A 26,807-nucleotide genomic window follows, 5' to 3' on the forward strand; every position below is an offset into this window, starting at 1 on the left:
CATGGCTGCGTGCAGGGAGGTAACGTGCACGGTTGTACATGATGTTATCACAGGGCTGAGGGCAGGGGGTGGCATGTACTGAGCTATACATACACTTGTTACTAGGAATCCACACTGCAGCCTGAGCGCAGAGCATGCTGGAACTTGTAGTGCAAGGGCTGAGGGGAGCACAGACTAATGCAATTATATGCCAATGAGAATGTAGGTATGGAGTGCTGGGTACACTGTGCAAGATATACATGTGTAAGAGCTGGTGCAGAGCATTCATCCAAACCATAATCTTATCTGAGACATGTCTCTAAAACAGTGCCAGACATAGTGCCCCAGAACAGCCAGCCAGAGAGCCCCCATAACAGTGCCAGCCATAGTGCCAACCAGACATAGTGTCCCCATAACATTGCCAGCCATAGTGCCAACCAGACATAGTGTCCCCATAACAGTGCCAGCCAGACATAGTGTCCCCATAACATTGCCAGCCATAGTGCCAACCAGACATAGTGCCCCCCATAACAGTGCCAGCCGTAGTGCCAACCAGACATAGTGTCCCCATAACAGTGCCAGCCAGACATAGTGTCCCCATAACATTGCCAGCCATAGTGCCAACCAGACATAGTTCCCCCCATAACAGTGCCAGCCATAGTGCCAACCAGACATAGAGCCCCCCCCATAATAGTGCCAGCTGTAGTGCCAACCAGACATAGTGCCCCCATAACAGTGCCAGCCATAGTGCCAACCAGACATAGAGCCCCCCATAACAGTGCCAGCCATAGTGCCCCATTATAGTGCCAACCAGACATAGTGCCCCCATTACAGTGCCAGCCATAGTGCCCCCATCACAGTGCCAACCATACATAGTGCCCCCATAACAGTGCCAGCCAAAGTGCCCCCATCATAGTGACAACCAGACATAGTGCTCCCCATAACAGTCCCAGCCATAGTGCCCCCATAACATTGACAGCCATAGTGCCCCTATCATAGTGCCAACCAGACATAGGGCCCCCATAATAGAGCCAGCTAGCCATAGTGCCCCTATAACAGTAACAGCCATCGTGCCCCCATAACAGAGCCAGACATAGTGTCCCCATCGTAATTCCAACCAGACATAGGGCCCCCATAACAGTGCCAGCCATAGTGCCCCCATAACATTGATAGCCATAGTGCCCCATAACAGTCACAGCCATAGTGCCCCTATCATAGTGCCAACCAGACATAAGGCCCCCATAATAGAGCCAGCCAGCCATAGTGCCCCTATAACAGTAACAGCCATAGTGCCCCCATAACAGAGCCAGGCATAGTGTCCCCATCGTAATTCCAACCAGACATAGGGCCCCCATAACAGTGCCAGCCATAGTGCCCCCATAACATTGACAGCCATAGTGCCCCATAACAGTCACAGCCATAGTGCCCCTATCATAGTGCCAACCAGACATAAGGCCCCCATAATAGAGCCAGCCAGCCATAGTGCCCCTATAACAGTAACAGCCATAGTGCCCCCATAACAGAGCCAGGCATAGTGTCCCCATCGTAATTCCAACCAGACATAGGGCCCCCATAACAGAGCCAGCCATAGTGCCCTCATAGAGTTGCCAGACATAGTGCCCCCATCATAGTGCCAACCAGACATAGGGCCCCCATAACAGAGCTAGCCAGAGTACCCCCCATAACAGTGGCAGCCATAGTGCCACCTTAACAGAACCAGACATAGTGTCTCCATCACAGTACAAACCAGACATGGTGCCTCCATAACAGTGCCACCCCCAGTGCTCTCCAATGACAACCAGATTACCTTACACATCACTGTCATCCACAGTGCCCCATAACATATCAGACACATAACCCTACCATGTGCATACAGTGTATAGAGCCCTGTACAGTGTCAGACACATACTCCTATAACGGCTGTGTTGCTTCCCATGACAGTATCTTACTAGAGCTCCCCTCTAATGTCAGCAAACAAGTCAGGGCTGAGGAGTTGAAGTTGGAAGTTTTTCCCTCTCTGACTCCAACTTAAAATGATTCTTTGCAATTATCTTCTACAATTATTAATATTGTATAATGAATTAGATGGGCAGTTACATATTTACTATTATAGGAATCCATTGCTATATTTTTCCTTAGAGGATCTTTACTGTTTCTGTCTGACCATGTTTGTCAGCCATTTATGAAGGAGTCAGAGTTGGTCTGTGGAAAAATAGAGGAGTCAGTGGTTTGGCCTACTAAGTCCAGAGCCCTACACAGTGCCCACGTGACATTATCATTGCCAGCCGCAATACCTGCCTTAAAATTGGCCTGAGACCCCCTGTCACATTACCTTGCAAGTGTACCACTGTTAGCCAGTCAGAGTACCAGCATATCATGGTCAGGGACAGCCATAGTGCCCCCATGTCACAGTCAGGGACAGCCATAGTGCCCCCATATCACTGTCAGGGACAGCCATTGTGCCCCCATATCACTGTCAGGGACAGCCATTGTGCCCCCATGTCACAGTCAGGGACAGCCATAGTGCCCCCATATCACTGTCAGGGACAGCCATAGTGCCCCCATATCACTGTCAGGGACAGCCATTGTGCCCCCATATCACTGTCAGGGACAGCCATAGTGCCCCCATCTCACTGTCAGGGACAGCCATAGTGCCCCCATATCACTGTCAGGGACAGCCATAGTGCCCCCATATCACTGTCAGGGACAGCCATTGTGCCCCCATCTCACTGTCAGGGACAGCCATAGTGCCCAGGTCTGAGCTTAGTTTCCCTGTTATTAGATCTGAGATATTCGGTTGCGGTAAAGTTGTCACATGTCAATTTTAGCAGCTGAAACGCAAGTGAAAAATGGCATGAAAACCGCCGCGATTTTCTAGGTGGGCATCTGAGACAGAATATATAGCCGCTGTCCTGGCATCAGTGGGAAAAGGATAAGCATTTGAACTGCACAACAAGTTGGGAGAGATGAAAGCCCATTCTTCCCGATGATTGTTCTCCCTATTGGCTGCACCAAAGTAGCCGATAATTGTGAAGTGGAAGGAAAACGACACACGGCTGGCAAAACTTTAATCACATAAAAAAAAAAATCTGAAAAGTGTGATGTGCAAAAGTATTCAGCCCCCCCATATATCAATACTTAGTAGAGCCACATTTCACTTTTGGGCCTTGTCTCTACCAGGTTTGTGCATCTAGAGATGAGATTTCTGCCCATTATTGTTTCCCACAATAGCTCAAGCTCAGCCAGATTGGATGGAGACGTCTGTGCACAGTGATTGTCATGTCTTGCCTCAGATGCTCAATGGGATTTAGGTCTGGACTGTGACGGGGCCAATATAACACATGGATATTCTGCAATCTAATCCATTCCCCTGTAGCTCTGGCTGTAGGTTTAGGGTCATTGACTTGTGGAAGGCGAATCTCCTTCCCAGTCTCAAGTCTTTTGCAGCCTCCAACAGGTTTTCGTCCAGGACTGCCCTGAATTTAGCTCCATCCATCAGCTCTGACCAGCTTCCCTGCTGAAGAAAAGCCTCCACCCAACATGATGCTGCCCCCTATGTGTCACAGTGGGGATGGTGTGTTTAGGGGGATGAGGAGGGTTATTTTTCTATCACACACAGTGCTTTGCATTTAGGCCAAAAAGTTCACCCCTGGTCTCGTCTGACCAGAGCACCTTCTTCCACGTGTTTGCTGGGCAAATTGCACTTCTTATGTCTTTCTTTCAGCAATGCTTTTCTTCTTTCCACGCTTCCATAAAGACCAGATTTGTGGATTGCGTGACTTATAGTTGTCCTGTGGACAGATTCTTCCACCTGAGCTGTGGATTTCTGCAGCTCCTCCGGAGTCACCATGGGCCTCGTGGCTGCTTCTCGGATCAGTGCTCTCCTTGTTCGATCTGTCAGTTAGGTGGACGGCCATGTCTTGGTAGGTTTGCAGTTGTAGAATACTTTTTCCATTTTTGGATGATGGATTGAACAGCGCTCCTTGGGAAGCTCAAAGCTTGGGATGTGTTTTTATTACCTGACCCCACTTTAAACTTCTCCACGACTTTATCTCTGACCTGTCTGGTGCGTTCCTTGGTCTTCATGATGCTGTTTGTTCACTAGTGTTCTCTAACAAACACACTGAGGCCTCCACAGTACAGAAGTATTTATACTGAGACTACATTATACACAGCTGGAGTCTATTAACTAATGAAGTGACTTCTGAAGACAATTGTGTGACTGGGTTTTATTTAGGAGTATCAGAGTACAGGGGGGTGAAGACTATTGCACATTATAGTTTTCAGATTTTTATTTGAATAACATTTTGATAACCTTGTATCATTTTGCTTCCACATCACAATTATCGGCTACTTTGTCTTGGTCTATCGCTTAAAATCTCAATAAAATACATTTAAGTTTATGTTTGTAAGGTGAGAAAATGTGAAAAAGTTCAAGGGGTATGATTACTTTTGTAAGTCACTGTAACCTCAGATTTTACCCAAAAGGAGGGATTTCCTGCCTTTTATTAAACAGCGTACTGTCCTGCCCAATTGCAGGGATCCCTTCTCCTCCTATCTCTGATATATAAATGTGAACATAGCTTTACCGGTTTCCTAACTCATAAATGGTTACATACTGCCACCTTGTGGTAGAAACCAGTATTTCTCTTTCTCTCAATATACAGTATTCCTTTCAGGCGTTATAGAAAGAGATCTGCAGCAGAATTACATGTTACACCCTTGCTACATTGAGTTGTGAAAATCTGCTGCAACGTCATAGCTTGTTTTTCTGTCTGTTCCATTGCCTGGTGCACTGCAAGTTTTACCTGTGCAAATCTGTTTGGGGACTTGAATGGGACTGAGCTTTAGACAGGCCATGTGACTCATGATAATGACGTCACTGATAGGGGAAGCAGAAGTGCCACATCAAACAGCTGATCGGTGGGGGTGCCTGGTGTCGATCTCCCAATAATATGATATGATATTAATGACCTGTTGTAGGGATAGGTCATCAGTAGAGATGAGCGAACAGTGAAATGTTCGAGGTTCGATTCGAGTAGCCGCTCAATACTCGACTGTTTGATCGAACCCCATTATAGTCTATGGGGAATAAATACTCATTTAGGGGGAACCCACTATTCGACTCAGGAGGGTCACCAAGTCCACTATAACCCCCCAGGAAATGATGCCAACACCCTGGAATGCAACTGGGACAGCAGGGGAAGCATGTCTGGGGGCATCTAATATGCCCAAGTCACTGTATTACATCGGGATCCCTGTCAGCTTGCGATATGCGGGAGCTGACTTTTTCCCATAGGAATACACTGACCAGTGTTGATTGGCCGAATGCCATACAGAGTACAGCATTCAGCCAATCAATGCTGGTTCTGCTGGAGGCTCGTCTGTGAGGAGGCGGAGTCTAAGATCGGACCAGAATGGAGACTGCTGTGGACCGATCTTAGACTTCGCCTCCTCCGGCAGAACCAGCGTTGATTGGCTGAATGCTGTACTCTGTATGGCATTCGGCCAATCAACGCTGGTCAATGCATTCCTATGCCGAGCTAACCCTGCCGGTACATCTATCCCTGTCTCACAATCACATAGTTCACAGTCTCATATGAACCGGATATTAAATCCACCATTCATATAAATTGGAGGTCACCTGATTTAGCCAGCCAATGACTTTTTCCGATTTTTTTCGATGCCTCCGTTGTCGTAGTTCCTGTCCCACCTCCCCTGCGCTGTTATTGGTGCAAAAAAAGCGCCAGGGAAGGTGGGAGGGGAATCAAATTTTTAGTGAGTTTGCCATCTGGTGTTCGACTCGAATCGAACATCTCGAATAGCCTGATATCCGATCGAAGATGTACTCGATCGAACGCTGTTCGCTCATCTCTAGTCATCAGTATTAAACTGCCAAAAAATTCCATCAGTTATCGGTTGTTGTTCACATTGAGAAAACATGTAAGTGTTGTAAGGGCGGGTTCACATCTGCAGCCGTGCGCGCTTTAAGCAATCCAGTGGGTTTCCGTCTTCTGCCCCGAGAAAATGGACAAGGGACGGAACCCGGCAGTCAGTTTTCAAACCCATTCAAGTGAATGGAAAAAGTGAGCACCTGTGAGCGTTTTGTGTCTGTCCGCGGCGAAACTACATGTCCGACTTTGTGTCCGGTTAAAAAAACAAACACTTTAGCTGCAAACAGGCACAAAACGCTCACGGGTGCTCACTTTTCCCATTCACTTGAATGGGTTTGAAAACTGACTGCCGGGTTTCCGTCCCTTGTCCAGTTTCTCGGGGCAGAAGACGGAAACCCAGCGGATTGCTTAAAGCGCGCACGGCTGCAGATGTGAACCGCCCTAATGTGAGTTTCATTCTTCATAAGGATAAGGACAGAAGCATGAGGAGGTGAACTGTTTAGCGGTATTCACATTCCTCCTTCCCACTTATTCATACGGTTCTGTGTTTTACTCCATAGTCTGTAGAAGAGCAGATGCCGGAACGTAACGCAAGACCAAAGCTGAGCAAAGACCAGAAGAAGCTGATGAAGAAAGAAGTGAAGGCCAAAAATATTCTGCTGCGGCATGAAGGCATAGAGACAGTGTCACATCCCTCTAAGGTCTGCTGCATAGATGTAGTACCGTACATGTGGCGCAGTTACATATGGCGCTCGTATTGCTCCATGCTCATGGATTGGAGATGGTGAAAATCTAAATAACATGGACGCCATGGGGGTGCATAAACTTTTCCTTATTTTCAGAGCCTGGTAGTTGCCAATGGAGGTCTGGGGAACGGTGTGAGCAGGCAGCAGCTGCTGGACGTCCTGAAGACACATGGACTGGTGGAGTCGCTGGTGATGCCGCCCAACAAGCCCTACTCCTTTGTCACCTATGCGTCCCCTGAGGCGGCCATCAGCGCTTACTCTTCACTCAGCGGTCAGGACATCCTATCTGTGGACGCCAAGCAGAAGATCACTCTGTACCTTAGTTTTGTAGATAAAGGTATTACTTCTCTTTTAGGACTATTCTACTACAGGCGCGGTTTGTGTTACCTCTACAAGTATGCCTGATCCTTTCTATCTCCGAATCTGACAGTGTATGTTCAGTAATAACGGAATGGGTGACACGCAGATCGCTGGGTTGGCTCTCGGTTGAGTTCACTGGGTGCTCGGATATGTGAAAACGGATCTGAATGGGACGTGCTATAAAATAATCGATCTCAGTGACCGGAGGAGACTCGGATTGTAAAATACGGATGTGTAAATGTTCTTCTCTCTTATTTACAGTTGAAGTAAAGGAGACCTCCCCTCCTCCATTACCGGACGGCCTTCGGGTTGTAGAAAATATTGTTTCCCCAGAAGAAGAGCTTGTCCTGTTAGAATATATTCACTGGGAGACCGATAACTCCAGTAAGTAATACCTGTAGCAGATCCACAGTCCAGTCACATTAAAGGGGTATTCCCATCACGCTTGTTCACCAACCTGCAGGCTCTGCGCTCTCTTCACTTCCTGGTTTTCTCAGCACATTGGTGGGCGGGGTTTCACTTGCTCTGCTATCTGCTATGTTTGCAGTCAGTAATGAGGGATTGGTTGTAAATGCATTACCACAGTATGAAGCTGATGTAGCAGAGCTGGATTTGAGTCAGTTTGCAATACATACAAAGGTAACGGACTCCTTATCTCAGCCCTTATCAGCCAAATTCAATTAAATCGACTGATAAGTGGAAGAGCAGGAGATAAGAGCTCAGAAATCCCAGCGCTCTCACCTCCCCCCTCCCCTATCTGAAGAGCTCCGTTGCTTGTCTGTGGCAGAGACACACACAGCTCAGAGCTGCTCCCAGCACTCAGCCCCTCCCTCCCCCCTGAGAGCAGGAGCTACCTCACTTGGGAACTGAGCAGATAAGCCCGTGGTCCGGGCCCCGTGGTCATAGAAATGCAGTGTAAACAATGAAGTGAATAAATTAAGATAGCGGCCAAACAAAGCAGTTTTGATAAAGCAATGTATTTAGGAAAAGTCTTATATCCACATAGACTAGCAGTATAGATAGGAGCCTTGTGATGGGACAACCCCTTTAATGTGACCACCTGTCAAAATCCAGAATAACCACCTTTGGCAGAGCGGACCACGGCGAGACATGCAGGAAGAGAGGGGATGTGGTGATGATGATCACTGGGATGTTGAGCCATGCCGACTCCAGTGCCGTGGCCAGCTGCGCTAGGTTACGCGGTTGAGCATCCATGGCGCGAACAACCCGATCAAGGTGGTCCCACATATTCTCGATTGGGTTCAAGTCCAGGGAATTTGCTGGCCAAGGGAGTACGGTAAACTCATCCTGGTGCTCCTCCAACCACACACGTACACTGCGAGATTTATGACACGCCACATTGTCCTGCTGGTAGATGCCATCATCCTGAGGAAAAACAATTCACATGTAGGGGTGAACATGGTCTGCAAGGATAGATGCCTACTTGTGTTGATCCATCATGCCTTCCACAATGATGAGTGCACCCAGATGGGTGATGACACGTGCCTTCTGCCATTGGTTATTTAACATTGACGTCAAAAGTAGGCAGCGGTCACATTAATAGGACTGGACTGTGAATTTAACAGCAAATATACTTGTCCTCGTATTTGTTTAGCTAATATATTTTGTGTCTACTTGCAGATCAGAAGTCACTAAAACATAGACGGGTGAAGCATTATGGATATGAGTTTCGGTACGATAATAACAATGTAGATAAGGACAAGCCTTTACCGGGAGGTGAGTTATTAAGCCCTTTGTGGGCTCCTGTTAGATGGGCGCACCCCATATCATATACATGTGAGGCTGCAACCAAATAGGTCACACCTAAAAGATATATGTCACGTCTTCAACACTACCACCCCCAAAATTGCTTCTGAACCCTTTATAGACTACTATAGCAAAGAGGGGTTTAGACATTATTTTGGTTATGGTAGACTCCATTTAGAATTGTGTTTGGGGAAACTGTGGCCCCTCAGGATCAATGGAGGTCCTTTGGTCAGACACTTGCAGATCATTTATAAAAAGGGATTACCCCTTTTATAGAGCAGAGGAAGCAGTGTCTGTAAGGGGGGGTCTTACACGATCGCTGTTCATGTTCGTTGCTCTCATTCGTCATAGGCATTAAAGGGATTGTCCAGGGAAAAGAGCTTTTTCTCTGGAGGTAGGGGGAAGTTGAAAAATTTTAAAAAAAACAAATCATACGTATCTGTCTCTGGTTCTCTGCTGTCCCAGGCCACTTTCTGGCGGCGGGGACTTCATCCGGAACAAGCCATGGGACACCAGAGCCCCCCACCCCTTTTGGCTTCTCATGGCTATACTCCCTTGTCACTAAGTAACATCTAGGTGATACATTCCCTTTTTTTCAATTCCTTGCTGTTTTAGGGCTCATTTTTAGAGATGAGCGAGTACTGTTTGGATCAGCCGATCCGAACAGCATGCACGCATTGAAATGAATAGAAGCACCTGGTACTTCCACTTTGACGCCGGCCGGCCACTTAACCCCCCGTGTGCCGGCTACGTCCAATTCATTTCAATGTGTGCGTGCTGTTCGGATCGGCTGATTCGAACAGTACTCGCTCATCTCTACTCATTTTCATGGGGCAAAAGGGGGCGGATTCTGACGCCGAATTCACCTCAGAATCCGCCCCCTCACAATAGAGGTCTATGTAGGCCGCTAGCTTAATTTTTTCCGTCAGCGGTATGTTCTGGCTCACAGAAAAAAAAAGCGAGCTGCCCTTTCTTCAGGCAGATTCTGCGGCTGAGTCCGCCTCACCCTCCGGACTCCGACAGTTGCGGCAGGCGCATTTTTGTCCTGTTCTGACATGGCTTCCCGCATCAAAATCAGGACCAAAATATGCGGTTCCGTGCCCGTGTGAACTAGCCCTTAAAGGAGTTTTCTGAGGTTACTTTTTGTATGGCCTATCCTAAGGATTGGTCATAAATATCGAATCAAGAGGGGGCCACCACCCGATCCCTGGACCGATCATGTGTATAGAGCCGCTTCCAGCTCCCATCCTGTAAACAATACGAGACTTCAGCTTCAGGGAAGACGCCGGGCCGCTAGATGGAACTCTCTGCTTCTAGTCTGTATTGTCTACAGGAAGGGTACTGGAAGCAACTTCGTACAGACGATCAGTCTGGGTGGTGTTCTCCTATTGATCATATACTTATGGCTTATCCTGAGGAAATATGGAAATAAGGGATGTAAGTAAAAATGTTTCCAAGCGGAGATCTTGAAATGGGCAAGAAATTGAAATACAAAACATATTAACAAGTTGCAGCAGTTTATTGAAGAGGTGACCTCATGATGACAGCTCTTATCTGTGTCCTGTCAGGGTATATGGACATTATAGAGGGGTCCTCTGCTTGGGATTTATGAGCCAGAATGAAGAGTCACTTTATAAGTGGCCCCTGGACTAGTGGTCTCAAGATGGGCATGTATGATATGGACTAGCAGTCACTTGAATGGCCACCATGTAATACTACAGTTTGCCGAGGGTGTCAGAAGTGGGATCATTGTAACAGGGTTTGTTAGTGCTGAGATAGTCCAGTCACATGTAAGACATGTAATGGAACAGGTTTCTTCTCTCTCCAGGTCTTCCAGAGTTCTGCAGCTTTCTGCTGGACAGATGTTTACATCAGGGGCTTATAAAGGACATGCCAGACCAGCTAACAATAAACCAGTATGAGCCGGGACAAGGTAAGACAGTCAGACATCTGTCCAAGAACCTATTGTATGTCTCATGCATGTGCACATCATACTTAAAGGGATTGCCCAGGACTTAGGATTTTATGGTCCCAGATGGATGGGGCTGCTCAAAATTTGTGCCACGTTCCTGTATATGAACGCACCCTAAAAAGACAAAATCAGAGATTGGCGGCATGAGAATTGCAAATACATTGATGTCTACGCTGGTAAGGTACCAGATTTAGATTTAGTGAGACAGTCACATGTTGCACCACAACCATAGTGACAACCATTAGTTGCAATGTCACAGTGCAAGATTGCAAAATTCATGTTACACGACCGACATGTAGTCCTAGCCCCATTGTAGCTATAAATGTATCAGTCATTATTATTATATTTTAATCATAATCCTATAAATCAACCCCAATAAATGGATCCTGAGCGATGGCACATTCACATATTGCATACACCATTGTGTTTTGCTGTGATAACATTCGTTCATTGTGGAAAAAGAACAATTTGACTGCAATGTCTGAATTCCCCTTAAGAATACATCTGCAATTTACTTATTATTTCAGGTGGACCACATTGTTCTATCTCCTGCTTTGCTTTTGACTGTTCTAGTTACTTTGTATACCTGTCAATGTCCAATAAACTGTAACCAGTGAGACCCTACGTGACCGTATAATGGAAGATGTAACTATGGTGTCATTGTCTCTTAGGTATTCCTCCACATATCGATACCCATTCTGCATTCGAAGATGAAATCGTCTCCTTGAGCTTGGGATCAGAGGTAACACCTTCTAATATAAGGTGTGACAGATAGATAGATAGATAGATAGATAGATAGATAGATAGATAGATAGGAGATATAGATAGATGATAGATAGATAGATAGATAGATAGATAGATAGATAGATAGATAGATAGATAGGAGATATAGATAGATAGATAGATGATAGATAGATAGATAGATAGATAGATAGATAGATAGATAGGAGATAGATAGATAGGAGATAGATAGATAGATAGATAGATAGATACAGGATAGATAGATAGATAGATAGATAGATAGATAGGAGATAGATAGATAGATAGATAGATAGGAGATAGATAGATAGATAGATAGATAGATAGATAGAGGATAGATAGATAGATAGATAGATAGATAGATAGATAGATAGATAGATAGATAGATATATGTCTTGTGATCTCTATATCTGAACACCCCCATTCACATTAGACGTCAGTGATACTTCTGATATTGTAGGGTTTGACTGACATTAATGTAATGTATATGGCCACCTATAGACTCGCTAAACTAACCAAAGACCGAAGACGAGAGGAGTGGCCGCTAGTATAAGACATTCCTGATTTTCAATGATTTCCGGCCTCTTATGTTGCTTTTCTGCTGTAGTTTGTAGCTGATGATATCCAGGATTGCTATATCTGAACTTTAGCTGTGTTTTTTTTTTCATCTGAACTTGATATAAAGATGAAATGAATTTCTCTGCTCCAGCAAATACATTGTTTATTAGCGGAGAACGTGAAATTCTCATTGTGGTGCAGCTCATTTTAATAATTGGGAAATGATACACGGCTAAAAATCCACAGAGAGAGCAGCAAAGATAAATACCATTTCTTCATGTTCTGCCTTTAATATCAGCAAGCCAATTAATTCTCATCAGAATCTGCAAACGCTCCACAGAGCAGAGACTTAAAGGGACAAGGTGGTGTCTGGGCTGGCGGGTCGGGAGAGATTTAGGTCTCGTCCTCTATGTGCTGTAGCTCCAGGGATTGTCTAAAGCTGGGCAGTAACTTGTAACTTCATACCCTCCTCCACAATGGGATCCTCCCGTATCTCCTGAACCCCCTTACACAGTATCTGGGTGAAGCTGTATCATCTCTTAGGCCTGGTTCACATCTGCGTCGGTAATCCATTCGGGGAGGCCGCATGAGGACTACCGAACGTATTAGCAAGCGGTGTGCGGTGAAAGCACATGGATCCCATAGACTATAATGGGGTCCATGTGCTTTCCGCAAGGAACATGCAGACAGAAAAGTAGTTCACGATCTACTTTCCTATTCACATGACTCCTGCGGAGACCATGCGGAAAGCACAAGGACCCCATTATAGTCTATGGGGTCCATGTGCTTTCACTGCACACCACTTGTCAGTGCGTTCGGTAGTCAGTTCGGGGGGGGGTCTCCATGCGGACTCCCCTGAACGGATTACCGACGCAGATGTGAACCAGGCCTTACACTGAATGGCCACTTTATTAGAGACACTTGCCCTTTTACGATTGGAGCTTACCTCTATGGACATTATTCATGGGACCCTTGGAGTGCAGTAGAAAATCAAGCGACAAGTTTTCTGTGGATGGGTTACAGTGTGAATCCACATTAGAATGGGAAGATCGAGCGATCTGAATGCTTTATTAGCTTTGTGGGGGGTTTTAACGTAAGGGTGTGATCAAGGAGAAACATTCAGAGAAAGGGGGTCCTGTGGGTGTAATCAGCCTGGGGGTGGAGCCTAATTTACCAGATTTACCTACAGACTACAGAGGCTAAAAATGTCATTGACGGCCAAAGGGGAGACATTGGATTGGCAAAACATTGGCCGCTGGTGCATTTGCAACTATCTGCAAAAAAATTGGCAAATCAGACCCTGTCCTAGTGCACTTGCAGTCAACAAGTATATGCCTCTGCTCCTAGTAAAGGGAGTCTGTCATAAGGGTTACGCACAAAGGCCGCAGTTAGATAGATGTAGCTCACCTGAATGTAATGGGTTTTCACCCTAAAAAAATCTAAATCTCCAAGGTTGAGATATTCTTTGTTTTTCTAAATATGGAAATGGACAATGGCTTTGGAGTACCAAACCGCCCCCCACCCACTCCCAGTCTGCTGTAACTGGCCTCCTTCCACCCTCCCTGACTTGGGTGACAGAGCAAGGGAACAAAACTGAACTCTCACCTGGCCCTGCGTTCTTTGCATATTGCATAATCGGCACATGCCCAGAACCGCTCTGAAGTAGCCAGGCCATAGTCAATGGAGTGTGCATGCACCAATTGCAGTACTGTATATATGACTATATATGCAGCACTGTATATATGACTATTATGCAGTACGTTGGACAAACATGAGAATATAGGGCGGCTGTTCAGCTAAGATCCCTGGTCCTGTCGTTCAATGAAGGGAAGGGGCCATTTACAGCCTTCTATACAAACCTGTGTAATGTAATATACATTTACTGTGCATATTATTTGAATTGCATTTATATTAGATTTCTAGTAATGATGACCAATAATCTCTCATGGTAAAGGCAATGTCTATATCTACTGAGGTTCTCATAGTGTCCTGTCCATCAAACAGCTTGCTGAAGAATACAGGAAGTGAGAAAAGGAAAGAGCAAGCAAACTGCTGAGCAAGGAAGATAGGAATTCCCCTTTAAGGACCAGTCTTGTGTTCTTGCATTCAGTATCTGAAACAGAAAGATCAGGATGGGCAGATCTAAGAGCCTTTGTTGAGTAATGCTTCGTAATAAAGTGGGAGAAGAGAAGTGACTAGAGATGAGCGAACACTGTTCGGATCAGCCGTTCCGAACAGCACGCTCCCATAGAAACGAATGCAAGCACGTGCCAGGTGCTTCCATTCATTTCTATGGGAGCGTGCTGTTCGGAACGGCTGATCCGAACAGTGTTCGCTCATCTCTAGAAGTGACAATTGCTCAGGGCACAGTTCTGGTTCACTAAGGTAGTTGTTACTTGACAAGTTGTTTCATCCATTGGTCCGTATGATCTAACCTGGTGTTCCCTAGTTTTGTACAACTAAAACTCCCATCATCCTATCAGAGTAGGGTCTACAACACCAGGCCATGACATCCTGAGGATGCTGAGAGTTGTACATGGCCACGGGTTGCAGACTACTGCCATATAGAGGCATATTAATATTCTAGCTATGCACAATAACCAGGAGCCATTTATTTGGAAAGCGGAACATTTTGTGAACTACAGGATGGGGCTCTATAAAATTAACATGGCCTGCCGCTAAGAACTGAACCCGGGGCTGTCGGCAGTAACAGCGCCATAATACAGGCGGCTGGGGAGGCCTGGCGTCAGCCGTACATCTGCCAGCCATCTGACTCCTGGCCCCCCAGACTATAAACTCCTGAGAGCGGCTTTAGGGGCCGATTTGGGATTTGCTTCTGTGACTTCTAAGTACGGAGACGGTAGCGAGAGGCGGCAGCGTCAGCGCGGTGACCCCCTGTGAGACATGAATATTTCACAAGTACTTTATAGAGATTTCGCCTGTAAATTATTGATGCAGAAGTTATTAATGCAGGCGCTGTTTGTGCTCCTGTGTTGTTTGTAATGCCTGGGGCGCTCGGATTTGGAAACTATTAAACAGAACACCTCATTTTACTATATACGAGGATGCACTTTAAAGGGATCCTATCATTAAAAGTCATTTTTTTGTTCCTAACACGTAGGAATTGCCTTAAGAAAGGCTATTCCTCTCCTACCTTTAGAGGTCTTCTCCGCGCCGCTGTTCAGTATATAATCCGGTTTTCGTCGGTATGCAAATGAGTTCTCCCACAGCATTGGGGGCAGTCCCCAGCACTCAAACAGCACTGGGGGAGAACTCTCCAGCGCCGCCTCTATCTTCTTCAGGAACGGCCTCTCCCTGTGTCTTCTTCCTGCAGTGGCTTCAAACTTCTAGGCCTTGGGCAGAGCCGACTCCGCATGCCCGCCGGCCACAAGAAAAATGGCCGCTTGCACAGTATTGTAAGTGATCATTTTGTTGTGGCCGGCAGGCATGTGCAGTCGGCTTTTCCCGAGGCCTAGAAGTTTGAAGCCAGCCCCGGAAGAAGACGCGTGAAGAGCCCTTTCTTGAAGAAGATGGAGAGTTCTCTCGCAGCATTGGGGACGCCCCCAGTGCTGTTTGAGTGCTGGGGACCGTCTCCAGTGCTGCGAGAGAACTCATTTGCATACCGACGAAAACCGGACTATATACCAAATGGCGGCCTGGAGAAGACCTCTAAAGGTAGGAGAAGAATAGCCTTTCTTAAGGCTATTCCTACGTGTTGAAGACAAAAAAATGACTTTTAATGATAGGATCCCTTTAAAGGGCACCAGTCACCAATATACAAGACCGATCTGATATTGTATAGAAAGGGTATCGGACCGAGGCCGTGAGGTGCACAAGTCCTCGGACCCTTGTGGCCCCTGACAAATGGAGACCTAGCTGGTCGAACGGCAGAGACTTCCCAGAGCTCCGATGGAATAAATGGAATAAACATACTCTTTAATATTATTCATTAAAATTACAACAAAGTTAAAAGTTGCAATAAATAAATAAAATCCGCCCCTCATCTCTTAGTCAAATATTAAGCGACTCTTGGGTCTTAGGTACAGAACACATTCTTAATTTCTGCTCTTTTATCTTCTGTTTGTACAGACCTTGAAAGCTGAGCAGAGAAACACTTGAGTGGATTTAGCCTTCACTATATAATCGGATAAGTCACATTAGAATAATGCAGAAAAACTCCGCCGCATAATAATGTTTATTTGCAGATTGTTATGGACTTCAGGCATCCAGATGGCGCTAATGTCCCGGTGATGGTCCCACAGCGCAGTCTGCTGGTGATGAGTGGAGAAGCCAGGTATCTCTGGACACATGGGTATGTATGGCACATTCATTAGGCTATGTCCACACTGAGTTTTATTTTTTTGCAGGCGGATTTTGAAGCAAAATACACAAATGTCATCCAAATGCTAAATCGCCCCCATAGGCGGTCGTGCGCTTGGGGCCTTCAACACTCTCTCAGTTTCATAGAAACAAGTAGATTCCCTTCACATAGGGGACTCGGAGCACCTATCATTCAGATCACACGTATCGTCTAACTATACATAGGTCTACATAGAAGCTGTATAACTAAAACTAGGATATTTGTATTTACTTGCACAGCTGCTTTCTTACCTATAGAAGACTGTTTTTCGTTAAGAGTAGCCTCTGACCACCAAATTCGCTTCCGTGTCCTGTATATGCTGTTGTAGGGGCTGTCAGTGATGTAGTTGACCATACAAAGTGTTATCCTGCTGCTGAGAAAGTCAAGTTTTATTCTATATTTGTTGTTCGGTGCACCCAGAGCATGACCAGCTCTGCATGGGTGTTGTGCGTACATGATCTTCATACCAGATAGGTGCTGTAGGTCCATGATCTTCATACCACATGGGTGCTGTAGGTCCATGATCTTCATACCACATGGGTGCTGTAGGTCCCTGATCTTCATACCACATGGGTGCTGTAGGTCCATGATCTTCATACCACATGGGTGCTGTAGGTCCATGATCTTCATACCACATGGGTGCTGTAGGTCCCTGATCTTCATACCAGATAGGTGCTGTAGGTCCATGATCTTCATACCACATGGGTGCTGTAGGTCCATGATCTTCATACCACATGGGTGCTGTAGGTCCCTGATCTTCATACCACATGGGTGCTGTAGGTCCCTGATCTTCATTCCACATGGGTGCTGTAGGTCCCTGATCTTCATACCACATGGGTGCTGTAGGTCCCTGATCTTCATACCACATGGGTGCTGTAGGTCCATGAGCTTTATACCACATGGATGCTGTAGGTCCCTGATCTTCATACCACATGGGTGCTGTAGGTCCATGAACTTTATACCACATAGGTGCTGTAGGTCCCTGATCTTCATACCACATGGTGCTGTAGGTCCATGAGCTTTATACCACATGGTGCTGTAGGTCCATGAGCTTTATACCACATGGTGCTGTAGGTCCCTGATCTTCATACCACATGGGTGCTGTAGGTGCATGAGCTTTATACCACATGGTGCTGTAGGTCCCTGATCTTCATACCACATAGGTGCTGTAGGTCCCTGATCTTCATACCACATGGGTGCTGTAGGTCCATGAGCTTTATACCACATAGGTGCTGTAGGTTCATGAAGTTTCATACCGCATGGTGCTGTAGGTCCATGAGCTTTATACCACATGGTGCTGTAGGTCCATGAGCTGTATACCACATAGGTGCTGTTGGCCCATGAAGCTTAATACCACATGTCTACAATAGAAGTCACCCACGAGGACGTTTATGGCCTTTTCCATTTTCATCAATGTTCCAGACTGTACTTTACATTCCCCCCACCACAAATTGAAGTGTTCTTTCACCATTTTTAGTGAATGGAGTCACATTGTGATCCGGAGGGTGCAGCAAAAGAACTGAACACTGGTGGAGTTTTTGCATCTCCATTCGCTTACATTGGTGGCGGAGTCAGGGAGCAAAGTGACAAGACGATTTTTGGTAGCAGCCAAGTTACTGTGTAGCCATAGGCTTCAGATAGCTGTCTGTTGCATACTCTAACCTCTCCCCATACACTTGAATGCTCGGTTTGATCCTTCTTGCATGTACTATAAATTTGAAGAGGGGTAAGCTGCTGCCATACACCCGAGGCGTTGACTGAACAAAAGGATCGGGTTTGTTCAAACCCAAAGAGCCCAATTATTTTCTCCTTCGACATGTGCGTTTGGAGAGAATCGCGAGGCCTTCATACACTTTAGATTGCTGGCCAGTCCTCGCCAAAATTCGACGGGTTCAGTCGACTTTAACCTAATGTGTGCCACCAGCTTCACACTTGTGCTCGGTCCTGTGACTAAATGAACAGTTTCCATCCCCCGTAAAGATTCCTGTCACTTTCTGGATGACAGGGAAATGACTGCCGTGACGGAGAATGCCTTGAAGACACCAGTCGTGATCCGCAGTTCATATCACAAAGTATAGGTTCTCCTCGGAGCGGAGCGTCTTGTAGACTGGACAGTTCATTACTTGTTTATGGATATTTCCACTTCATTTACTTTTCAATAGCAAAACAATTTTCCTCTCCTTTGAGTAATGTCGGTGGCGCCGGGAGAGCGCTCCGAATCAGCGCATTTCTGCAGCTTTTCACTTGTTATTGCTAAATCCATTTCGCCTTCTCCTTGCGCTATAATTACTGAACTTTGGTTATTCCAGCATCACGCCAAGAAAGTTTGATGTTATTCAAGTATCGGAAGGACAGAAAGTTGGGACGGTCAGCGGGAATGCAGAAGAGCTCACCCTGAGCAAGAGGGGGACCAGGACATCCTTTACATTTAGGAAAATACGACATGGCTCGTGTCAATGTGGTAAGTTTCACATTCACGTTAGAGGGGGTTGTCCCACAACAACCCTGGTCCACGTACCCCATTAGCCTTCTAGAATTTGCATGTAATACTTGTGACCCTAAAACCCATTAAGCCTGCTTGAAGGGGTTGTCCAGGATCTCAAGATAACAGATACTGATGACTAGAGATGAGCGAACACTGTTCGGAACAGCCGACACGCGGGGGGTTAAGCCGTCGGCCGCCGGCAAAGTGTACGTGCCAGGTGCTTCCATTCTTTTCTATGGGAGCGTGCTGTTCAGATTGGCTGATCCGAACAGTGTTCACTCATCTCTCCTGATGACCTATCCACAGAATAAGATTGGTTGGAACCTGATGACTATACTCGCACCGCCGGCTGGAAGTCGCATACAAGGTGTCTGGAAGCAGCGCTACGCCTACTCAAGTGAATCGGTGCAGAACTGCAATTCCCCGGCACCACCACTACAGTATACAGACTAGGAATCTGTATACTGTACAGTGTAGGTGTCTGTACACTATAGTGGAGGCGCCAGAGAACTGCAGCCACACTCCCATTCATTTGGCTGCTTCCATCCATATACCTTATATACAGTTTACACTAGGTTCACACTGAAATCTAATCTGCTTAAAAAGTGGTTACCTACAGAAACCCCCACACCCTATAGACTATAATGGGGTCCATTGATTTCCGTCCAGGTTCCACCTGAAAAATGTGGAGAGAAAAGTCCTGCTTGCCCACATTTTGTAAGCAGATTCGGGGACAGAAACCCCGAACATAGGTGTGAACCTAGCCTTATAGAGGCAGAATCCGCTCATGATTCCAGGATCCAAGTGTCTAATGCCAACCAATGTGATACTGATGCCCTGCTCTGTGAATAGGTCATGAGTGTATATAATCTTCATATCCTGGTCAACCCCTTTACTGGCAGGGGCCCTGAACCAGCTAACAGGTTCTCTTTAATTTAGGAAAGTCATAATGTACAATAATAAAATAATAGTACTTACCCCTTAAATGTCCATCTCCTCCACCACTGAAAGTGATGACATCATGGGGAGGACAGGGCTGTCTGCTTTCTGCTCCATTCTGTACATATCAGCATTGCGGTAACTCTGCTAATCCTGTCCCATTCTATACGTTAAAGTTGACAAGTGAGCTACAGCAAACATGACCCGTCAGACTATTGTGACTGCTCTTGTGTGCAGTCTGAATAGGTCATCAATATCTAAATTCTGGAAAATCGCTTTAAAATAAAAAGATGTAAAAAGAATTGTATGATGACTCCTTTTTAGTTAAAGGGGTATTCCCATAACTCTTGTTCTGCAGCCTGCAGGCTCTGTGCTCTCTTCACTTCCTGGATTTCTCAGCACATTGGTGGCGGGGTTTCACTTGCTCTGCTATGTTTGCAGTCAGTAATGAGGGATTGGTTGTAAATGCATTACCACAGTATGAACTGATGTAGAGCCTGATGTAGCAGAGTTGGATTTGAGTCAGCTTGCATTACATACAGAGGTAAAGGACTCCTTATCTCAGCCCTTATCAGCCAAATTCAATTAAACCGGCTGATAAGTGGAAAAGCTGAGGATAGGCAGCACAGTAATCCAGAGCTCTCACCTCCCCCTCCCCTATCTGAGGAGCTCCGTTGCTTGTCAGACATACACAGCTCAGAGCTGCTCCCAGCACTCCCCCCCTCCCCCCTGAGAGCAGGCAGCTAAGTCACTTGGGAACTGAGCAGATAAGCCCAGTGGCCATAGAAACGCAGTGTCAACAATGAAGTGAATAAAATAAGATAGCGGCTAAACAAAGCAGTTTTGATAAAGCAATGTATTCAGGAAATGTCTTAAATCCACATAAACTAGCAGTATAGATAGGATCCTTGTTATGGGACAACCCCTTTAATACCTATAAAAACATGAAACCTGTCTGTCTGCAGATCACTTTACATACTTGTTTCTTCTATTTCCCTACAGCTTTTCCTTCTGTGTGTGATAGCCAACAAGACATAGAGAAGAAATCTCCTCCTCGGGTCAGTGACCTAGAGCCTGAATCCTTGGAAAAGGAATATGTTCACAAGGTCTATGAAGATATCGCAGGACATTTCAGCCGCACAAGGCACACCCCATGGCCCAAGGTGGTAGACTTCCTTATGAGCTTATCAGCAGGCTCCCTTGTGGCCGATGTGGGCTGTGGCAACGGCAAATATATTGGGGTCAATAAGAATTTATACATGGTAAGTGATCTTTGTAAAGATGAGTATAAGTTCACTTTAACAGTAACATGTCTCCCTCCCTCTCCCAGTTATGTAAAAAAGTACTCTCTGCTAAGCCAAGCATGCAAGTTTATGGTGCGGTACGGTTTATGGTGAAGTACGCTAATGTGCTGCACGTGCGCAGAGAAGCAAGCTATACTGACCTCAGCCTCACTGTGCACAATGCGCATGCACCAGAGTCCGTCAGCGGACTCATTACAGCGGACTTCCAGGCCTCTTCAAACTTTGATTTCTACAGATAGCAACAATAGGTGGTGGTATGCTACAGAGGTCTAAGACCCTAAACCTTAGCTTCTTAAAGGGGTTGTCTAGGAATTGGAGCACCTGACGGGATGGCTGGGGGAGGTATTAAAATATTTAAAAAAGACAAACTTGCTGCTCCCTGGCGCTCCATTGTTCGCAGCCTGCGTCCTTTTCATCTAATGCAAGGGCAGCCTTGTCAAAAATCCTAAGGGTGGGACTCTTCTGCATGGCTATCTGCAACGTTGCGGCATTTCACTCCTGATTAGGCCCGAATGAATGAGCCCAATCAGGACGGAGTCTCAGGCCGCGGATGCCGCGGCTGAATCCGTGGGCATGTCAATTCTTTTTCCCGCTAGCTGAAAAAAATCGCTAGCGGGGAAAAAAAAGCGAGGGACTCCGATTGAAATGAGTGGGAGACATTTTTGCAGGAGGATTTTGAGGCAGATTCCCTAGGCCAATGTGAACGCCAAGATCAATTAATTGCCTCATCGGTCAATAGAAACTGGTGACATAAGAGAGTGACGTCAGCGGTCCCTCTCTAGTTACCACTGAGGCCACTGACCTTTCTCAGTGGCCATGTGATTCTTAGGCTTTCAGTAACGTGGCCTGGCATGAGATTTTATTTTTTAAATAGGTCAGGGGAGTCGAAAAAACAATAAATCATACTCACCTGTCCCTGGTTCTCCAGGGCCTCCCAGTGTAGTCCTGTCTGTGGTTGTCTTTCAGCAGAAGTCCCTGCCATACGTGGCTGCTGAGGCCAATCGGCGTCCTCAGTGAAGGCCACGTACCTCACTACCTGTGACATTCCTGGTCCCTTCCTCAGGCCATCAATTGGCCTCGTCGGTCACATGACTGCTGAGGCCAATCAATGTATTCAGCGGAAGGGATCCAAGACACCACAGCCGGTGAGGAGTTCCACTTCAAGAAGACACTAGAGCAGCAGGACTGGACCATGCCGGGAGGACATCGGAGCACCAGGGACAGGTGGTTATGACCAAAAAACCCCGTGTTAACAGCCTAACTTTACAGCGTTGATCCTGAGGAAGCCCCATGATGCTCCCCATGTTGGGTGATAACATTCCTTCCCAACTCCATCTCTGACCATCACTATAAAACCCTAGATCAACTTTTTACTAAAAATCTAAAATTTTTAATATTTTTCAGTTCCAGAAAGTCCAGCCGCTAAGCCCCCCCCCATGAGGCTGATGTCAATTACCCCATGTTGGGGGAAAAAATTCCTTTCCGACTCCGGAAATCAGTATAAAACTGTAGATCAGCTAGGGGCAGCATGGTGGCCCAGTGGTTAGCCTTGCAGCACTGGAGTCCTGGATTCGAATCCCGCCAGGAATAACATCTGCAAGGAGTTTGTATGTTCTCCCCGTGTTTGTGTGGATTTCCTCCCATTCTACAAAGACATACTGATAGGAGAAAAAAATGTACATTGTGATCCCTATATGGGGCTCACAATCTACATTAAAAAAAAAACCTCTAGGTCAACTTTTTACCGAAAATCTAAAACCTGTGATATTTTTCAGGTGTCCAGGCCCGCATAGAAGCATTTGGCAGTAAGGTAACTTCGTCCCCAGCTCTGAGTTGTCCTCCAGGCTCTGTAAGATTTATGGTGACCTGTTTTTTCGGGCCGACGTTTCCTTATCATCACTCGCTGCCAGTTCAATCCTTTATAAATAAATAAGACGGAGGAGCGGGCACGGAAATGAGCGCCACTAACCCATAATTAACAGCGCCCGTAAACTGTAATTGAGGCCCATAACTCAGTCCTCCTCCCGCTTTGTCATTTTCCCTGTTTTTTATGTGGTCGGAGGCAAGGACAGAAAGCAAGCGAGAGGCAAAATGTATTTCATGCAATTTAGATGCAAATTACAAAGTAATACGCTTTGTTCCTTCCAATTAGGTTACAATTCATTAACATTTCTTGCCGTATTAAGATCACTCTCAAGGTCATTTCTCTTTCCCTTCTTGTTGCACATAATAAGTACATTTTCCACATGACCGTCTGGTTAAATGCTCAGCCTTGCCTACGTTCATTTGGTGGCTTTTCGCTTGTAAATAATATTGACGGGTTCCTGTCCCTCACCCATGGATATTCATTTCACTATCGCTTATTGTAACGGCGACTTGTTGTGTTTCAAGGTGCCGCTGACAGCTGAGGTCGTCCATTCACTTTACGTTGCTTTTGTTACACTAAAGTTTCTATAAAGGGGTTTAAAGAGTTAACTGTGGCTTACCTTTCCTAAGGATAGGTCATCTATAGCTGATCAGTGGGGTTAGGACTCAGATCAGCTGCAGCGCCGAGTGTGGTTCTGCTTCTGCAGCGACATTGCACTCATTTGTCATGTGGCCCGTGGGACTGTGCTTGGTATTGCAGCTCATATATTGAAAGACGTTATAGGAAAGCACTTGGGGTAAGATAGAAACTTACTATTTAGCTCCAGCAGTCTCAAGCGAATGGGGCTAAGCTGCAATACCAAACAGTCCCTATGCAATGTATGGCGCTGTTCTTGGTATTTGGTGAAGAGGCCGCAGTGCTCATTCAAAAAGCTGATTTTTAGGGGTGTCGGATGACCACCAATTAGATATTGATGAGTTATTTCAAGGTTTATAGTTAACTAGAAAGTCCCTTTAAATGGTCACCAATTTTCACCTTGTTTTGCATAAATCAATAGTACAGGGGCAAATCCCTGCATCTCATCTTATCAGGCTACTCCTCCAATCTTTCCTGAACTGATTTTTACGCAAAAAATTGCTCCTGAAGCCATCTTGGTAGAGTAAGATGGACTGCATCTCACAGAGGTATCTTATTACGTAAAAGTTTATAAAGAGAGTAGTGGAAGAAGTGAGTAGGAGTTGAGCGAGAGTCGAGAAATACACAGACATAGGCAAAGACTGCTGGAGCTAAATAGTAAGTTTCTGTCTTACCCCAAGTGCTTTATTCTTGTCAGTACTTTCCTATAATGTCTTACAATATATGATCCTGCTAATGCTTTTGAATGAAAGAGAGTCATGGAGCAGAATCTCCTCTACTTTCTGTGTGCAGTGTATGGGAAACATCATAGCCATGTTAACGGTTGTCCTTAGTAGTCAACGGTCCTTGTGGATTCTAACAATATAATTTTCCGTTCTCAGATCGGCTGTGACCGCAGTAAGAACCTCGTGGACATTTGTGGAGAAAGGAAGTTTGAGGCCTGTGTTTGTGATGGGTTGTCGGTTCCTTTCAGAAGCGCCTCATTTGATGCCTGCATCTCCATAGCAGTGATCCACCACTTCTCCACGGAGGTATAGAGGATGGGTTGTGCGCTCTTAAAGTGTAACTGCTAGATTGGTGGGGTCCCACTTGACTATTGGACTGATGGAGCTACCCGAGTACAGCTCTTGTGGTAGTGTGCGCACTTGGCCATCACTCCATTGAAACGAGGGAATCATGACCCCATTTTCCTGATAACTGTAGGCTCCAGTGGACAGACCACACAGATCTAGAAGTCCTCCCTTATCCACTGGTACCGTTTCCATCTTTGTGGCAGATTTTTTGGGTATGGGAATTCTTGTCTTGTTATTAAATGCTCTATTAGGGACTTCTCTGTTAGTAAAGGGGCCCTCTTGTGGGATCTCCCCATCAACCAGTGTACAATCGATAGAAAGCCGATGACTCTTTCTTCGGCATGTTCATACAGATGTCACCTGGGTTCCTCACCACTTATAGCTTATTACCATCCTTTGCTTCAATAGTAAGTGACCGTCAACACGTATTAAGTATTTTTGGGCAGTTTTTCATTCAGTTGCTTCTGCTTGCCTTCTTATTTCCCATCCCGCAGGTCTTAAAAACATAAAAACTAACTAAACTTTAATGATACTGCACTTTCCTTGTATCTGAGACTTGTGCTGTGAGAGGGGAGAAGGAGCTGCAAGGAGGGCTGCTGAATAACCAAAGCTCACAGCCCAGATCTCCAGTTCCACACATTAATCCCTTTATGATCTCTGCTGGACGATGGTACTTGGTCATGAGCTGACCAGAAATCACAGCCACCGAGTCTCTGCCGTTTTACAGAGCAAGGACCTGGCAGCAGTGTCCGTGATATCCCCGATCATGGGCTATCAATCCCTCAGATGTCTTGCCCAGTTGTAACCACAGATTCCATTTTCAGGAGTCTGTCGACTACCCCGTGAGCCATTTGGTTGCCACAGCTATATTACTATTGATCCCCACAGCAGAGCTCAATAGTAACATAGTGATTTTACCATAAACTGCAATATTTTTTTTGTAGGCAACCTGTAGTCTACAGATAACAGTTTGGGAAATGTAATATTCTAAATAAAAACATTTTTTTCACTTCCATTTCCTTGCAGGACAGAAGATTGGCCGCTGTACAAGAATTAATCCGTCTCCTAAAACCAGGAGGTAAAGCTCTTATTTACGTCTGGGCTATGGAACAGGAGTACAAACAGAACAAGTCAAAGTATCTCAAGGAAGGGAAGACGTCTAATGAGCATCTCCTCCAGAATGCGGAGTCTGAACAGAGCCATCAGTCCGTCTCCACTCTCCCCGTACATACTAACAGGACTGCATTTGACTCTCAAGACCTTCTAGTTCCTTGGCATCTGAAAGCAAACAATCAAGGTAGAAATAATGAAGTCTCGAGTGCCAAGGTGGAAGACCAGCTGGTGCCAGGCTCCGTCTATCACCGATATTATCATGTGTTTCGAGAAGGAGAGCTGGAAACGTTGTGTAGAAGAATCGCCGGCGTCGCCGTCCGGCACAGTTACCACGATCAGGGAAACTGGTGCGTCATTGTAGAGAAGTTATGACGAGGGGAAGAAGAAGAAATCATCTGGAACTACAATCCTATACATTGGCATCAGGCTTTCTAAAGGGAGTCTGTCAGCAGAACCCAGCCCCGCAGATAGATAGGTTAGCGTTGTCATTTTTCTCTTGAATTGCTGCTTCCGTTGCTGAGATATCGCTGTTTTTGTCAAATGAGCTCTTTGGAGCAAGAACGTTGTTGCTCCTTACCTCTTGGGAGCAACCAGAATATTACTCTTACCTCTTTGGGGTAATGGTATTGCCTCCATTGCTCCAAAGAACTAATTTGCAAAAATGTTGATATCTTGGAAACGGAGGCAGCGATACACAAGCAGAAAACACTGCATGATTCAAGTGACCCTGCAGGTCTGAATTCTGCTTACAGACTCCTTTTTAAAGGGAGTCTATCAGCTGTAAAGTTATTATGCTAATCCTGGTACCTTGTAGAGGGGATTTACAGTTTCCTAATATACCTGTTATGCAGCTTTGGAGCCCCATGTTCATGTAAATCACTTCTTTATTGCTATGTTTTGGGGTGCGCCTTCACATGCCTGGGCTTTGGTCTGAGTTCTAGATTTCCAGCCAAAGCACTTCCCCCTCATTTGCATATGAGTATAATGACAATTTA

General features: G+C 45.8%; 1 protein-coding gene across 1 annotated transcript; it reads left to right on the forward strand.

The window, feature by feature from the left end:
* Positions 1-26,336, forward strand: ALKBH8 (alkB homolog 8, tRNA methyltransferase). The gene is made up of 12 exons (XM_075266127.1): positions 1-19; positions 6,434-6,574; positions 6,716-6,956; positions 7,241-7,363; positions 8,621-8,716; positions 10,575-10,679; positions 11,390-11,460; positions 16,241-16,347; positions 18,705-18,856; positions 20,822-21,081; positions 24,508-24,657; positions 25,726-26,336. The coding sequence occupies exons 1-12, from the start codon at positions 2-4 to the stop codon at positions 26,182-26,184; spliced, it is 1,923 nt and encodes a 640-aa protein (XP_075122228.1). The 5' UTR covers position 1; the 3' UTR covers positions 26,185-26,336.
* The last annotated feature ends 471 nt before the right edge of the window (positions 26,337-26,807 follow it).

This window comes from Leptodactylus fuscus, chromosome 2 (assembly GCF_031893055.1).
Source record: "Leptodactylus fuscus isolate aLepFus1 chromosome 2, aLepFus1.hap2, whole genome shotgun sequence".
In the NCBI taxonomy this organism is placed as follows: Eukaryota; Metazoa; Chordata; class Amphibia; order Anura; family Leptodactylidae; genus Leptodactylus; species Leptodactylus fuscus.

What these genes read in the sequence shown, in the direction of transcription:
- ALKBH8 (XM_075266127.1), top strand. An exon ending in CCAGTATGAGCCGGGACAAG is followed by an intron (nt 10,680 to 11,389) that starts GTAAGACAGTCA and finishes ATTGTCTCTTAG; the next exon opens with GTATTCCTCCACATATCGAT. An exon ending in CCTTGAGCTTGGGATCAGAG is followed by an intron (nt 11,461 to 16,240) that starts GTAACACCTTCT and finishes GTTTATTTGCAG; the next exon opens with ATTGTTATGGACTTCAGGCA.